The 18,077-nt window shown below is 36.4% G+C and overlaps 1 protein-coding gene across 1 annotated transcript in view; it reads right to left on the bottom strand.

The window, feature by feature from the left end:
• Positions 1 to 18,077, bottom strand: part of LOC114946736 (cytotoxic granule-associated RNA binding protein tiar-1-like) — a 130,249-nt gene that overhangs the window by 32,658 nt on the left and 79,514 nt on the right. Inside the window, exon 3 of the mRNA XM_029323387.2 lies at positions 3,454 to 3,549. Within this exon, the coding sequence (XP_029179220.1) occupies positions 3,454 to 3,549 (96 nt within the window). The remainder of the gene's footprint in view (positions 1 to 3,453; positions 3,550 to 18,077) is intronic.

Raw genomic sequence — 18,077 nt, 5'->3', positions numbered from 1 at the left:
TTGCTATGTCACTATACGAATTATATATAGCTGAGAACACATTTGTTGGCACACAGTTAGGTGTAGCTATATTACAGAGCAATTCATATTTCTACCTTGTAAATACAAGAAACAATTAGATACGTTAAAAATAACAAGCGCAAATTTTATCATATTTATTTAATATATTATCAATAATAATATTTAATATATTATAATCGATAATAATTTTTTATTGATTATACAATTTATAAATTAAGAACGTGTATAATCACGTTATAAATATTGCTTGCAATGCGATTTTGTGCATTAGTAAATCAGAAGAAAATCATGATTGTATGCGCTGCATTTATTTTACGCGATAATGATGAAATTATAATAATTGAAACGCCACTAGAGACCATTAACAAACAATACATCATAACTCCGAGCTATGAGTGAAAGTTACAAACATCAGCGTGACAGCCAATAAGTCTCCGCAAACAGTCGGGAGAGAATTTACATCTTCCTTAGTACTTGGAAGCTATTTACAGCCGGTACATTACGGTGTAAAGTTCCCGAGCAATCGACGTTTCGATACATTACCAGCAAGAAAGACAAATGTTTCGCCCACGCGTGGGTAATTGATACTATCGGTATCGATTACCATTACCGCCGGAGCTAATTACCTCCGGCATCGTAATCGAATACAATGAGGTAAACAGCAGGGCTATTCGCGTTGCAGCTGTAATGTCGTTTACACAAAGGCCCCTACATCAGTCCGCGGGCGCGCTACGGTCACACATTAACTAAAATACCTCGCGATGCAATGCGGGATTAAATGCTGTAGATTGAGAAACGAGGCGCATCGTATTAATAACACCGGACCGAGGAATTACTCTCCCACGCACGATCGCGCCCGGTAAAGCGTTTCCGGCGTAGAGTCACGTGCAAGTATAATTCGAGCTAACGAGCGATGCAGAGACTACTATTCTGTAGGTATATACACACATATATATAGGGAAGGCTTGCGGAAGACGGGGAGGAAACAGTAACGACAGAGCGTTGGAGGAATGAGGGTGGGAGGCGGTACATTCGGTAGTGGGTATGGGACACGCGGGTAGGTAAGTAAAGTAAAGTCGGTGGCTGTATCGCGCTTAAACTTGGGGGTTAATTCCCCTCGTTACATGGCGAAATGCCGGCGCGCTTTCCTTAGCGATCGCGCCGCTCGGCTGCACGCTTAGGACCGCAATGCGGAATAGGTGTACTTCGCTGTGCATAAGAAATTCTTCTTTTGGCCAAACTTCTGCCTCCCCGACTTACTTCCGAATTCCTTTCAGCCAGGTTGCCTGGCGCGAGGCTTGTAAGAATTTTATTCTTCACGACGTTAGAAATCTCGCGAGGTCCTAATGGGAAATAAGAAGTCTAGTCGAAGCACGAAAGGAAGATTGTTTCTGCGATTATCGCGGTCGTGAAGAACGGCGAGCTCCGGGAAATTAACTCAATCTAAGTAAATTTCTTCACTCAATCTAATCAAATATAATTTTATGATTAATTATATGTAGTATCGGGACTCCTCCATAACGCATGAGTGAGTGATGCGGAGAAGATTAGGTAGCTTAATGGTTAGAGCAGTCGCCCGGCAAGCGGAAGACCCGATTTTTTTTCGCGGATCCCACATTTGGGGGCTCGTCCGGGATGGAGGCAGGATTCGGTCTACACGAGGCAAAACGATGTTAGAGACGGTTTGCGGGTGTCGGCTGGGAAAGAGGCCTGATGGCACTAACGCGTGGCGACATTCGAGGGCGAATGTCAATTCAGGACGGCCGAGTGTAGTATCGGGACTTTTCCATAACGCATAAGAGTGGGTGATGCGGAGAAGGTTGGACAGAGGGCCTAGGTAGCTTAATGGTTAGAGCAGTCGAAACACCCGAAGGCCCGATTCTTTTTCGCGGATCCTACATATACAATATTAACGCCGTCTTTTAAGCGTTCGTTTGATATCTGTGAAGTTTTAAATGACAAAAGAGCGAAAGAAGCGTCTATCTCTTTTGTCACATTTATCCATTTGAATGCAAATGAGAAATCATCAAGAGCAATTATTTTTCAAGAAAGTTTAGCTACCACGTGCTCCACTTACGCTCGTTGAAGCGCGACGTATACGCAGAAACGAGTGACAGTCGGTGCGCAGAGCAAGGGGAGAACAAAAGAGGGGAGAATGGACGAGTGAAAGGGGTTAGTCTGCCACATTAGTTGACATACCAAAGTTCCAGGCATCCAATCTATTACGACCGGTTCGGCATTAGTAATGTGTCGGCGGTAATAGCGAACTCGACGGTTCTTTGGAGAAGTACGCGGAAGACGGAGGAAAAGAGGGACAGAAAGCGAATCGAGAGAGTAAGAGAGAAAGACTGACACGTATACATGTATATGTATATATGTGTGTGTGTGTGTGTGCGAAGATGTAGAGAGGAAACTTACCTGCGAGGAAACGCTAGAGAGTGACTGAGGTTGGAAGCTAGTAGGTTTCTCGAAGAGTGTTCGCGGTGGCTAGAGGAAGATAGGCAGTCGAGAGGATCGTGGAGTAGGCGTGCACGACATCAAAACTTGCTTGAGCGAATCTAAACTAACCGAGTAACTCTCTACGTTACGGGCTGCGATATACGTCCTAGCAGGATGGCGGGAATTGGAGGGTGTTGATGGCGATGTGGTGGTGTATATGAAATCGAGGCCGCGAGAAGCCGCGAGCGAGAGAGAGAAGCGAGGTCAGAAAGGACCTCGTGGAGATGAACGAAGGAGGTAGGCACGAGGAACGGAAAGGAAGATAGGAGAAACGGAATAAGAGCGGGAGAAGAAGAAGAAGCGGGCTGCGAGAGGTGCATGGTAATAGGGAGAGCAATAAAGGAGAGAGAGAGAGAGAGCGAGAGAATGAAGTAACTTGGCGTATATATCGTGTAGCATGTATAATTCTGACCACATCCCACCAAACTATGACATATTCGAGCATTAGCTATTCCAGCCGGATCCCAATACCTTCTCTCAACCTCTAGCGGACGACCCCACGACTCCGCTTCGTCCCCGACCGCAGACTTCGTCCCCACGCGCTCGCGCTACCGTCGTTGATTCACTCGCAACCGCCGTCGACGTTTCCCGCGAATACTAGGTGGTAACCGTCAACCGGCGAACTTTAACTGCACATGGAGTTCGAATATGACGCAGGAAGACGGGAGGACGTGAGAGGAAAGACGAAAGCTCTAAGAGAGGGAGGAGTATGGTCAAACGCATTCCGTTCTATTCTGCACGTCGATAGAGTTTACGATTATGTTTGTAACTTACGACTCTTTTGTGGTCTATTATTTTCCATCGTGTCTTAAATACTTTACAAAATAATAAAAATAAAAAAATTAAATTATTTCTCTGACAATAAATGATAAAAGAGGAAAGACAGTTTAAAAATGAAGAAAGCGGATGCGATGATACAGCTGCAACACTTACCTTCTCTAGAAAAAGTCGCTGATTAAGGGTTGTCAACGCCGCGGAAGCTGCTGTGTGATCTTCGTACTCCACAAATGCGTAGGGATCGTTTCCAGGCTAAAATAATAACAGAAATTTTAATTTATATTTGAAAACATAAGTACAACTACAGAAAAGAGTATTAAAACATCGCAAAAAATATACTTTAAAATATACCTAAAAATATGATTATATAATCCTAATTATACATTATAATCGTGTGCTTTTTCCACAAAACTTTATTTTTTCAGATCAATAAATGTTTAAACTAAAAATATTGAAATCTGTCAACATATTTACACAATATCAGTAAAAAAAAGCTTTTTATTAAGAGCGTACAAAAATTATATTAAAACGTACAAAAGATGTAAGCTAAATAATACCCAATATCTGAAAGATATACAGAAAAAACATCCCTAGACCTCCCGGAATGATGGACAGAGGTAAAATCCTACTGTGATTTAAAGCCACTCATCGAGCCTCACGAACGGGAGAATAAATCCAGGGTCCTGCTTTCTTTTTTATTTTCTTGGCTCGGATTCCTATTGCCGTACCCGTGACATTAATGCGACAGCTTTATATGGTTACGCTATAAAAGGATGAAGAGTTACGATGACAAGTATTGACAAAATTACAATCAAAAAATGGACCGCATTTAAGCTGAACGTGTGCGTATTTTATTATTATCACAATTATGTGGCATTGCGTTCTATTAAAAATTTTGATAATATTTGATAAATTAATGAGAGAATACGAAATGAATACATGACATGGCAAAATTAGCGGTAGAAGACTTTAGACTAATTTTTTGAGGATTGCTTTTGTTAACGTCACACGTTGTTTTGGATAAGCTATATCTTTATCAAAAATAAATGTCAAACTTTAATTATTATATATTTCTTGAACATTTAGAAAACATAGAATAATATACTTATATATTACATACAAGAATATATAAGTAATGTAAATCTACAACGTCTGTAGATATAATATAGTTATATATTTATCTAAACTGAAATCAAAAAGAGTTTTTCTTAATTAGCACTTTGGTTACATCATCAAATTTTGCAATTTAAACAAAAGATGAATTATAGTGGATACAAAAGACTCCATATTTTTACTGAACATTTTTACGTTTTGCATTTAAAGAGAATGTAATTCTTTTCAATCTACAACGAGGGATGCAGCAGAGAGTCTGAAATTTTATCATTTCAATTCTTTTTTCTTTTTTTTTTGTCCACTGTCTAACAAAATTAGCATCGCGTCAGGAACCAACGCTGACTTAATATGAAAAATAGGTGATAATGGGAAAACGTACGTAAGTTAATTACAAGCAGATACTTGCGGAGGTACTAATTACTTATTGTAACTTTTGCGTTAATTGCTCTTGGTCGTAATTGGTTGTCCTCCCACCTCATTTAGCTAGGCAACTCTGATGGTCGCAAGACAGTAAAATTTTGAAGTTTCAAAAATACGAACTGATTATTGAGTTACAGTACTTATTTAGTAATCGCATTTTTAAAATTCACGCTATTTGTTAATTAATTCTTATATTCTCAAATCTATCAGCGCACATTATATTTTCTCTAATTAAATAGGACAAATTTTTATTTTTGTGTATTATGTCTGCATAACAAGTATTTAAAAAATTTTGAACTATTTATCATAATCGAGAGAACAGAAATAACTCTATCAATAGAATAATTCCTAAGATCGTGCCGTGCAGAATTATATATCCGGGCTCGTAGAATTGCATATGCAAAACGGAAAAATAATTTAAAGCGCTAACGGAAAACTTTCTCGCATCTGCAATTTTATCAACGTGGATATACTCGTATAAACTTGCACGATGCGACTTAGAAATTACTCTATTGATAGTTTTATTTCTGTCCTCAATTATGATCAAAATTTTTTGTATAATTGTTTATGCAGACACAATATATGAAAAATTAAAATTTATTTAATTCAATTAGAAGAGAAGAATATATATCTAAGTTCTAATATATCGATATGTGTGAAAATTAATTAACAAATAGTGCAAATTTTAAATGCGATTACTAAATAAATACTGTAATATTCAATAATCAGCTCGTGCATTATATATATTATATATTTTTGAATTTTTGCCTAAAATTTAATTCTCAAAATCGCCACGTTGAAATCGTATTTGTTGAAACAGAGTGTTAAATTCTCTACAATTTTCTGCAATATCTTAAGACTGTTTAATGCTGAGGAAACTCATGATCGCACGATAGACAGCATCTAGAACTGGACGTCCAGAACGGACGTCCAATTTCACGAGTTAAAAGCTCAAAAATGATCGCTAACTTGTTTAACGGGATTCTATTAGTTTTCAATTTTTTTTAGAAAAACAATGACATTTTTTACATTTAATGATGACGAAAGTTATAAGAAGTAAAAATAGAAATAAGGAAATAAATATTTTCGTAATACGAAACATGATAATGACGATTCTCATCTTATTTATTCATGATTTTAAACTATAAAGATTTTTTTCAAATATATATCAGTGAAATGTGTCATGTAGTTTATGTAACGTTACATTTTAATTAAATTTATAAAGCAACTCTTCTTTTACTTACAACTTTTAAAAGTACTACATAATAAGCTTTTATCTCCATGCCCATTTTTATATGAAAAGTAGCTGTTATTATTTACGAGGGCTGTGCATATTATCCGGAAAATATGCGATATTTGGCGCCATTCGTTTGCAGCGTCCATTAATTTGGACAATGAAAATTGGCTTTCATTTCAAAAGGAACCCTCTGCCTACCTATATTCCTGTTATTCCTACCTATCTCAGCTTCATTGTCTGTCGGTTGAAATGCTGTTTCAAACTATAGCGTAATATATTTTTTTTATTATAACTTGCGGATTACTCGATTTTCGCTTTGTAGCCAATGCGAATGTACGATAAAATGCTTCCTGCTGCGGGCAACATATTGCAATTTATAACAGCATATGTTTACGAAAATAATTAACTAAAATGTTATACACATATATACATATATATATATTGTAACCGTTAATTTTATATGGTCCGTCGGATCGAAAAGGATCCGGGAAATAGGGCCGATGTAAGTGGCCGACGGCACACCTTCGGCGCGGAAAGCGGGAAATTCTCGTAAACACAAAAAATATGTTTGGTTGGGCGCCAGGCGCGAGAGTCGCGCCACTCTGAAATTTCCAAATCGATAAATGACCTTTATAATCAGCAAAGTATCCCGAAAATTTCCGCGACGGCGATAATCGACTCGCTCAGATCGTCAGTGGGTAGAGGGGGGAGTTCGGACGGGAGAGAGGACGGAATTCGAGAGAGGCTATTTGAAATCGCTCAAATATAACAAACATTAAATATATTTAGACAATGATAAGCGAAGATAGACAGAAAAATAATTGTATAAAAACTTGAGTACAATGTTAGGTCCCGAAAGAAAAGTAATATTCGTTTGATATCTTACGGAGAGATCTCCGCTTTAATAACGCCGAAATACAGATCAACGAGGCCGAAATGTGATTCGAAAAATACAATACGGCGTATGTACGGCCGAGACGCGGCGCGTTGTTATTATTCCACGCCTTTAAGACGACCCGACGCGATGATATCGGACGACACGCGGGACCCGGAAGTAAATTCGCACGCCTACGTGTCGAATAATTATTAACGCACGAGACTTAATAAGGTCCGTGCGGCGTAATTAATTCCGATGGTCTTAGGCAATACAAAATTTCCGTAAACTGTAGTAGGTCCCGCGCGATTTCCCTTGAGATCGATCACGCCGGTCGTCCCTCGCAATATTTTACAAAGAATCAGAAAACTGCGCGGATAATGATATGCGCGAGAAAGAATACGCTATTTCGGATGCGTGACCCTAGATAATTTTCTATTCTCAGATACAGAAACTCTAACAGACGAGAACGACACAATAATCACGAAACGATACGTTTGTTCTACATTAATGTACGAAATCGCGATGACTGTCGGCGTATCCGCGGGAGAGAGAGCCTCTCTTAATTTACGCGCGGGAGAGAGCACGCGGTCGGCCGGGCGCCGGGATAAATTCTACGCGGAACGAAACTCTAAATGAAACTCTCAAAATCACGACATTACCGGTGACTCTAATAACCGGCCGCGGCCGTGACACGCTTCTCTCCCGAATACGGTACTCACAAAAAGAAAGAAGTTAGCGGCTTTACAATATGAGATAGGGCCGTTCGTCTCACCGGTATCGCCGGGTCCTAGTGTGCTTCGGCATCCGCGCAGGAACCTCTCCTCTCTCGCACGTCTCGCCGAACAGTGACGAGCAAGAGGCCTGCCGGGATCACGCCGATACTAAATTTGGCATTTTCCACCCGTGGCGCTCCTTATCCTGGCAGGGCCGCCGGGTACCCCGCGGGGCCCTGCGAATTTTCTTGATGCAAATTTTCCCTCGCCGTTCCTCTATGTTTCCGCTTTTGGTTCCGGTATTCCTCTTTATGGGCCGTCGGGAAGACTCCCACGAGGGCACCTCGTTGCGATTCCTCCCAAAAATCCGCCAGATCGATTGTTTGATCGATGGTGGGATTTTGGTGTATCCGGATCTGCGGGGCTCGAGGCAGGATGTCTCCCGCGCCTTTCGTTCCCGGGGCTCTCTCGCCTCTCGCGAGAGAGTGGCCATCCCCGTCTCGGGCCGGAATCTCTGCGGAAGAAGGAACATTTTACGGCGGTACCCAGGTTCTTAACGGGATGGGCAAGCCAGAATTTTGGTGCGAAAATAATATTTACCGGGCGTGATCCGGACTTGGTGGCTTCTGCTCGGTCCTCAATCGTCCTCTTCGTCCTCTCCGTCCTCTCACTCTTTCTCTCTATTGGTTTCCTCGGTTGAGACACGTACCCTATGCAAAATTGCTCGCCGAAAACGCCAAAAATCGCTCAAACAAAAATCGTACAAAAAGTAATTCGCCAAACGGATGCGCGAAGCGCATCCTCCGACGCGGTAGAAAACGCAAAATGATTGTTCGGGTGCTCTCTCTCTCTCAAAAATTGGCGAGAGAGCAAAGGTTCCCGAATTTCCCGCCTTCCCGGCCGGGCCTTCGGCCCTTGTGACGGACAGTACAAAATGTCACGTCACAATATATATATATATATATATAATATATATATTTACATTCACACGTTTATGCTCTTAAACGATGAGACTAAAATTAAATTCTCCCTCGCACAATAATATTCACAGGCTCAATAATAACCATGACAAAGAGTTTATATGTTTGTTGAAGTATATATACATATATACATATATATATATATATATATATATATATTATATTAAAATAACGTACGTACATATCAAATATAATATGTATATAGTATCATATTTATACATACAAAACATATAGCAATTTTAAAACAAAATTATGCTTTTAGATGTCGTTAATACTTTGTCACAGATGTAAAATTTTATATCTTCTAAATTTACTATTTCAATCTTAATAATTTTTATTTTTTATAATTTTGTATTTTTATTAAAATATTATATAGCTAATACATATCTGTATATATTGATATTATATATATATATATATATATCTCAATATATTCGACTATAAGTTCTAGAACAAATTTCATGTTTACTAACACACAAATATAATTATTTCTATCTTTCTTCTAGTATCATTTCACTAACCATTATCTATTTTTTATATATTATCATATATGTTTCAACTTTGTAGATAAAATATAGAGAAATTGTTTCAATTCTTAATTGAATAGGACACACATACCGAAGTAATAATTTCTCTTTTTTTTGTTCTTTATGATCAATTTATGTTCGAGATAAAGTCCATACGTTTTAAACACCAAAAAATGGCAAAAAACTCTAGTAAATGGGGACTGGTGTAAATCAGCCTACAGAATGGGAGCGAGCTATTATTCGTTTTGCTGTTGCGAGCAATCGACCGCTCTGGCAGCAGTAGATACGACCGGACTCCTAACGGCCAGCAATATCGACAGATATTGACAGAGCGATGTAAGGTGCGATCCGGCAATCCGTGTTTCGGTCCGTGTGATGGTAAGCATTAGCTTCACTATTTGTATTTGGATAGAGAGAAGCGTAGGCTATTGTAATTAGATACGACATATCGCGCCCTTGGGACCCAAGCTTCGCATCTCTCGCTCTCTCTCTTTATACACACACACATACGTACACACAATACACATTTATTTTCTTGATTAGTCAGTCTATTTTGTACTAAATTTTATTCTTTACTCTTTTGAACCAATAGCCATTAATATCATTTTTACTACAAATAATATACAAGAAAAAGATTTATTGTCTTTTGTGTGGCAAAATACTTAGGATCTGTATGCGTATTTCTATATATCTATTAGTTTTAATATTCAAAGCAATTTTTTCTTTAAATTTCCCAATTCAAAATAAATTATAAAATATATAAATAATGCTTCTTATAATAAATAAATTTTATAATATGAGAAGAAGCCTGTGTCCGTTATATATGTATGTGTATACAATATCAAGCATGCAATCTCACGGATATGCACCTTCATATATGAGATTTGTGTTAGTGTCAATGGTGATGGTGTGGCGACGCGTGGAAGCATGGTGTGGCTAGTATGGCACTGTCTGAACGGTGGCAGAGAGTGCTCGGGGACCATCGAGCTAAATCACTCCCTAATGGATCGAGCCGCTAATCTCTGATAGACTGCACGCTACCGGAGTTCCTCTCCTCATTCCGCTGTATTCTCTCTCTTGTATTCCCCTAAACCCCCTGCGTTACATTACCCCGTTTTGTGTAGCGAACTATGCGTCGATACAACGAAATCAAACTCGCGTGAACGAAAAGTTTTTAGCAAACGTATAATGAAGAAGAACCACAAGCAATCGTTGTGAGATGTCTTATTTAATTCGGTGATACGTAGTTTTTTATTTAACAATAATCAATATTCTTTAAATTAATTTTTTTATCAAAATACATATTCTATCGCTAATTCTATTCCAATCATGAATATTTTATTGCAATTTATTTGGGATATATATCTCTATTATTTCTGTTTGATACCAGTAGTAATAATTAATTGCCACAATTTGTTAGTATTAATTTATTATATTGTGATTACACTTCTCGTAATTTATGTAAAATGATATGTCGTATTTTCTATGATTTAAATTATTATAAATATAGTCTTAAAAAATGTATATAGAAAATAAATAGAATAAAAAAAAACACTGGCAACTATCGCGTTAAAAAAATAAATGTCTGAGTATTCCGAGTTTCGTGGAGCATAAGCCGCAAGCTTAAAAAGCTAGACCAGAGTACACGAAAATTTCGGAATAAAATATCTCTACGCCAACTACGTGATGCGATGTAACATTCCATAGAGACTCCTAGACAGAAAAGAAAACTTTGCGCGGTCGGGTTGCTACTGCACAATTTTTTTCCTCTTCTCTCTTCCTCATAGATGTGATTACACGCACATCTTGAAAGTACGGTGCTGCGAGTACTCTTTCATAAAACGCACTCGAAGGAGTTGGCGTGTCGATGGACAGTAAATCCTCCTTCTATGTGCAAGACTTGCATAAAATTTTGCAAACAATCAATTAGCCCGGAGGAAGCTTCGATAATCCGTCCGGTCAATTTGGACGATGTTTGAATTTGAAACTTCCTCTCACGGAAGCGATCAGGAAGCTACTATACAAGGGATAATAGGGTAATCTTTATTCTTATCATATTTCCGATTGTACAAATTACAGATACTCGTTGAATATTAATAACTATAAAATTGTATGTATATTATTAATATGACATTTCATGAGTTAAACATAACATGAAATTATTTGATAGGAAAATGTAATTAGAATATAATTGACAAATTAAATTATGTAATTGCGTGAGTATGCACTAAATTGATTTTTGATAAATTATATTAAGCATTTAATGTTTTTTTTTTAAATTGTAAAATAAGAAAATATGTAAAACAAGATTAGAGAATTTTAATAATCTTTGAAATTCATATAAAATAACTCATACATTGCCAAACAAGAATAGATTCTCTCGCCATATTCTGACATTTAATAAGATTTTGTGTCCATCTATAAAAATATATTTTAGGAATTATTTGCATTTATATTTACCAACCGATGAAAATCGTGAGTTTACTGTAACATCATCGATGCACATCGATCGAATGCAAGATAAAATTTCATTCGGTTATACGATTTGCCTCAGTTCCGTGCACACTACGTTCCGTTGGGTGCGAGAAGAGTGAAATCGCGCCAGTAAGATGATCCAGCAAGGGCGGACGGACCGAGATCTGGCCAGGCGATCTTTACTACTGGAAATCCATTATTTTTCCCATTAGATCGTCCGTCCCGATCTTCCAGGGCAGGCATTTTCGTTTAGCAGTTTTTCTTTCGATTTACGTCGTTTATGACTAACCCAACCTCCGGGGACCAGCGCTATCCACCATTCTATGCCGTATACTGCGTACTACCTATCTCACACCTTCAAAAGCACCGGCCTGCGCTCGCTTCAAGCTAGAGAATCTCGTCGATCTCGCATTCCTACTTCTATCTTCTCTTCTACCTTCGTTTTTATAGCCGGCGTACGCTGTAGAACGTAAGCAAAACAGTCCACCTATTCTCCCTCACGGCTTTTTTTCTCGTGTCAAGAGTTTAAAGCAGATCGCTTTGTTTGGCGTAAAGCGTCACAGGAGACCTTTGCTTTTCCGTGCTGAACGGGCATCTAAAGATGCGAAATGTGAAACGAAGTGATAAAGATAATATCTCTTTAACAATATTGAATACTCAAGAAGAGATACATATATAGAAGAGATGCATAATTAGTTAATTAAAAATAATTACAAATTTGTCAGAAGAATATAAAATATTGCAATTCTTCTTTTACAATGTTTTTAAATTATAAACAAATTAACATTAATATTTGAATTATAAATAAATTTTGAATGAGCAATATAAGATAGTGTCCCATAATAGCATTATCGATTCTGATAAAAGTAAATGAGAGACTAATTCTTTGTCAAGTAAATTGATTAAATAGATTTGCTATTGAGGAGAATTGATTGTTTGTGTTCTTTTTTATTGCCGCAGGAGATAATTGCGTTATCAAAAAGATATAATCATTTGTTATCATCATTATCTTAATATATATAATATACATATATAGAAAAGGGGGAGCCATAAACATTCCAGATAACTATCACACGAAAAAGCCTTATACGTTTCGAATTGCGCTACGCGATATCACATTGTAACTTAGACAAGACGAATATCGTGCTCGTAAAGATTCGCTCTTTGATATGACTGCACATCACATTTTCCTTAATGTCTTTGCAAATGAATTGGCAGTTATAAAATATTCATATCCTTAATTATTTAGATATGAAGCACACTGTAGATAATGTTTGCATATTAAAGCTAATAACACATTTCAAATATTACAAGTTTTATGTATTCCAAAAATAATGTAATAAAATCAATTATTTTTAATGTAATAATAACAATAATAATAACATACAATTATCAATATTTTCTTTCGCAAACTTATACATACATACGTGATTGATACAAAACACAAAGAGAAACTATATTATTTTATATTAATCAATTTAATAAAATTTTGTAGTATTTTTTCTTTTAAAAAATTTTATTTTGAAAAATATATAATAAATATATCTACTCTTATGATTTTGTTAAACACTCTCTGAACTAATATACATTAATGATAAAACGAAGCAAAGCGCTATTAAGAGTTCCGTAATGTAAACGATAAAAGCATGAATTTACATCACTTTGTAATCTTCTTGTGTGCTTTTGTTTCAACGTATAATCTAAAATTAACAAATACTCACATACATATGTATATGTAGCAGATTTTTTTTTACTACAGAAATAGTATATAAAAGAAACTAATAAAAATGAAAGAACAAAATATTTTATATGATTAAAACTTTCTCTTGAGATGAAGATCTTGTATCAATGTATATTTATAAAGTTTTTCTTCTACATGTAAATTTTTAAAAAATTTATTTTGTAATATAATGCACACACGCACAAAATACGTCATGTAGATAATATAATAATACATCGTGCAATAAGAGTATTACAATTTCATGCTATTTTTTATGCATGTTTTTAACTGCATCAGTAGTACAGGTCTCGCACAGAGTACTCAGGTCGGCGACGACACGATACGACATACAGGTATAAAATATTATGAAAATACGTAATATCTGATAATAGTTAAACCGCAGATACGAGGCCGGTGCTGCCGTCCACCCACCACCTACCGGGAAACAGGCTTTTATGGGGTTTTTATAACGTCGTGTTACTGCGTATACATACATAGATGGTACGAGCTCATGCATAATATTTGGCCCACTATAGTCCCAGACTGAAGAGCAAAAAGGCGTAATGAAAAATGGTGGTGCTGTGGTTTGAAATGCTCGCATTATGAACTGTATCTAAAATGAGTCTCTCGCTAGAACGCCTGTCATTCACCTCGTTTTAGGTACGCCGTTTAGGTGTGTAAATATGTATGCCGGCGCTGCGAGATAAAACGTACGTGACTTTTACTTGGTAAACGCACGCATATCCCTTTTGAGGCTAGATTTGTTTTTAAATTTGTCCGAATAATTCTGATAGCAAACCCTTCATTAGCATACCAAAATAGTGAATTTATAAAATTATCATATAATATTTTTTTTAATATTTTCTTTTTAAAAAAATAAAACACGATAAAATAATACGGCTTATTAAAAAATGATTCTAATGATATAATGATTAATGATATAGTAATACAATAATACAATGATATAATGATTATACAGACTCATCATTATCACTGGAATTAATAATATTTCGAAGTATATAAATTGCGCGCTGCGGATATATACTATAACTACACAATCAATATTAAATTGTGAAATCGTGCATCCAATATCAGTTACTATAATATCAGATTCAACTATAATAATAAATCACTGGTGGAATGTAAAAGCATACTCTGTTTTAGGAGAAATAATTACTGTCATAACCGGTATCTTTATCTGATGGTATTGATCGCATCCATGCATTCCATGTGGTTCAGCAAGATGTGCTACGTTGCTCCACAACGTGCGCCAATTAAATTTCAAAGTAATGGCTCGCAACAAGCTATCTATACGGTTTTCGATACACGTTGGATATACAGCGCGAGACAATACACGCGACACGATACGTTATATGCCAATTAGAGACCGAGTAATTGCTTGCAAGCGGTCGTATGCTTTTTATGCACGGAATTAGGCACGTGCGATTGGCTTTCATTTCGTAACGATACAGATATATGAAATGCATAACCGAGGATTACCGCAAAACGGATGATCGTTCTAAACTAAAACTCGCCATAAGCGTGTTGGCAAAAAAGAAACACACACATATAGTTGCTACGGTAAAACGAAAAAAATATATAAACAATTTGATTTTAAAAAATTGCAATTTAGTTGACAAACATTCAATAAATTACTCCATACAAATTGTGATAATTTGTGAAAATTTAATAATTCTGAAATACTCATAATAATAATGAGAAACATAAATATAATAATAATATATTTTTTACTTATTATTCTAACTAAAAAATTCTATTTTTTAAAAATTATTTTAATTTCTTTTTAGAAAAATGACAATTAAAACTTATAGACATATATAATAATGTTTTGTATAAATAATACAGAAAAATAATTCTCTTAATTGTAAGAAAATGTATCTATTATTTTTGCTTGCTCACAGAGGAAGTTTTTCATTATTTAAGATATGATTATTTAGAATTTGAGAATACATTTAGCTTTAATACGGAATAAAAAAAAATGAAGACTTTACACATACACAGATTCACGAGTTCGTATATTTTGATCAAAATAAGAATACCATGAAGAACTGAATCGTCGGTGCTTCAGGATCGTCAGTACCGATAAAAGTATCGGCGTTTTTTCACCCCTACTCTTCCATCACCCATCCCTTTGCTATCGTCGATCTACGCAACATCTTCCCATCGGGAAGGTTCTGTAACAACCCGGCAAGCACGCCCATCCTCCGGCGAGTCTCGAAATCTAAATGATTCGGTTATTTCTGGAAGGTTGCTCGAGGCGCTTCTCTTCCATCGACCTCATTGCAAAGTGATTTTCCTCGTACCTGTAATCCTAAATTCGATCGATCGTGCTCCTCGTGTCGAGATAAGCAGTGCCGAACGCAGAGAGAATAGTTACAAAGAGAGCAACAAAACATTTCGGTTGCGTTCGTAAAACAATAAGAGTACAGATTAACGCTGTGAATCCATCAAGTCCCATCCTTGCTAGTTCTAATAGCTTGGGTTTTTTTTGTTTTAATGTACTTATTCGTAATTAGAAATGCGAGAGGGAGAGATAGAGAAAAAGATGACAGTAATGTTACAATATATACAAAATAACTTATACAAAAGAATCGAGTAATAAGAATCGAGTATAAAATTACATATATTGTAGCAGATAAGTTTAGGAGAAATTTTACATAATAAAAGTATATGTATATTTCTAGATATACAGTTATATTTGATTTTAAACAATTCTTCTCAATTAATGAACATATATGTATCAAATACTCTTTGTTAATAACGAATCTTGATTTTCTATCATAATCCTTCGTCAGAAATGGACTAATACTGGCCTTATGTTCCTGACAAACATATATAAATCACGTAAGCAACTCTATCCCATATAAATTATATTTCCAAGCGCGCAGCTGTCACAGACAGGACCAGACCGATTATAAGAGAAATTCGAAGTGTGAGAGGAATAAATATGAAGAGGGACAAACTAAGGATATTTATATAATTAATATTTTTAATTACTCATTTTCTATAGTATACGTTAATCCATATATAATTTTGAAATAGTCTTAAATGTTATTCTGCGATGAGAATATTATAAGAATTTTTATGCATTATTGTGCGGTCAATCCTATTCACCTATTATTTATTGACGAAGTCAATAAAGTGGGGGAAAGATTCTGAATATGTATGCGTATGTGTGTGCCTATATCTATACATGCATTTTTTAGGCTGAGTCCAGCCAAATGTCTAGAATTGCCTCGCCTCTTCCGTGTTAGTGTCCGGTGCGATTCATTACCTCTCTATTCATCGACAGTCCCGACGCAACGTTCTGCCGGGTCCTCGAAAACCAACCTGTGTCTCCTATTTCTCGCTGCCTTTCGCCTCTCTTTGTCCTTTAACATCAGCCCTATATCACGTCCTTCAACATCACTTCTACCGCCCGTATCATCCATTCAACTGCAGAGAGCCGCAACTGCATTGACCGACAAGCAATATCCTTCAAATTTTGCGTTCTTAACAAGTACTTAATTAATATTAAATTGATCATTGCAAAGTGTGGATCAAGAAGGCAGCCGTCTCAATAATGCCGCGGTCTCTTTCTCCTTCGCGACAAAGGATGAAAGTATCGTCTAGTGATGATTGCATAAAAATATATTAAGTGACGATTGAGTATACTTTCCGAGCCATCTGATATAAACTTTTTTTCTAGAATTTCTTATCGTTTTTTTTAATTATTCCCTCGAAGCTGTCGAAATTTATTACCGGCAATATCAAATCGCATCATCTTGCGTTTACGCCGAGCGCTTACGGCGGAATAAAAGTACTAATATTCCATCTGGTAAAAGAACGACGCCTTTAGTGAGAAACTCAAATAATAAGCAGTTGTAAGCAAGGATGCTTTACACCTCTCTCCAATGCGAATCCGTCGTTTTCATCGAGATAGTACAATGAACAAATATTAAAAACTATAAATTCATTCATTTCTCTTCTCACGAACGAACAAATCTTTTTCTCTCTCTCTCTCTTCTTCCTTCTCCCTCTCTCTTTTTCTCTTTCCATCCACCTCTTCGCTGCTTTTAATGAAATTCACACCAACGCGCAGCGGCTTGGCTACCAGTCCCGTAGCTTCTAACAACAATCCGCCCTTACTTACTCCAAAAGCCTTTTCACGCAAATGAAAGTTTTTCGTCTCGAAATTACCTCGAATTATTCAGCATTTAACCGCGCTCTCTCATTTATGCATTTATTCAGTGTTCTGATATGATTTACTCCGCAATGTATTTTGATATGCGTCTCTTATTCTCGAGCGAGTGTACATTCGTGCTTTTATTATATATAAATACACGGTTGTGCGATAAGCGTTGCCACGTTACCCCTATGCTTCTAATTATTGGCAAAATACATTTCACATTTGTATATAATTCGCACAGAATTACTTGTTCAACACAATGTAAAGATATATTGTAATTTATGACATGTTTCATAAGATCTCATTATATTAATCCATTATTATATCGTTATTAGCCAAACCTTTTTATATGTCGTTGGGGTTAATTTATGTGATTGGATTCTCTGAAACCTGTACGTGGTTCAATTCTTTAAAATGTTCATCGCATTGAGAAAATAATACCGCGGTCGCTCTCTGCCGTTTTAGTCGATCGAATACGTCCGTGCCACGTGACGAGATTTATGCGTCTATTATTTATCGTCTTCCCTTC

Source organism: Nylanderia fulva, unplaced genomic scaffold (assembly GCF_048542155.1).
Source record: "Nylanderia fulva isolate GAGA-0341 unplaced genomic scaffold, ASM4854215v1 Scaffold33, whole genome shotgun sequence".
NCBI lineage: Eukaryota > Metazoa > Arthropoda > Insecta > Hymenoptera > Formicidae > Nylanderia > Nylanderia fulva.
Note: the sequence above shows the minus strand (reverse complement) of the source record. Positions and strands in the feature narration are given on the sequence as shown.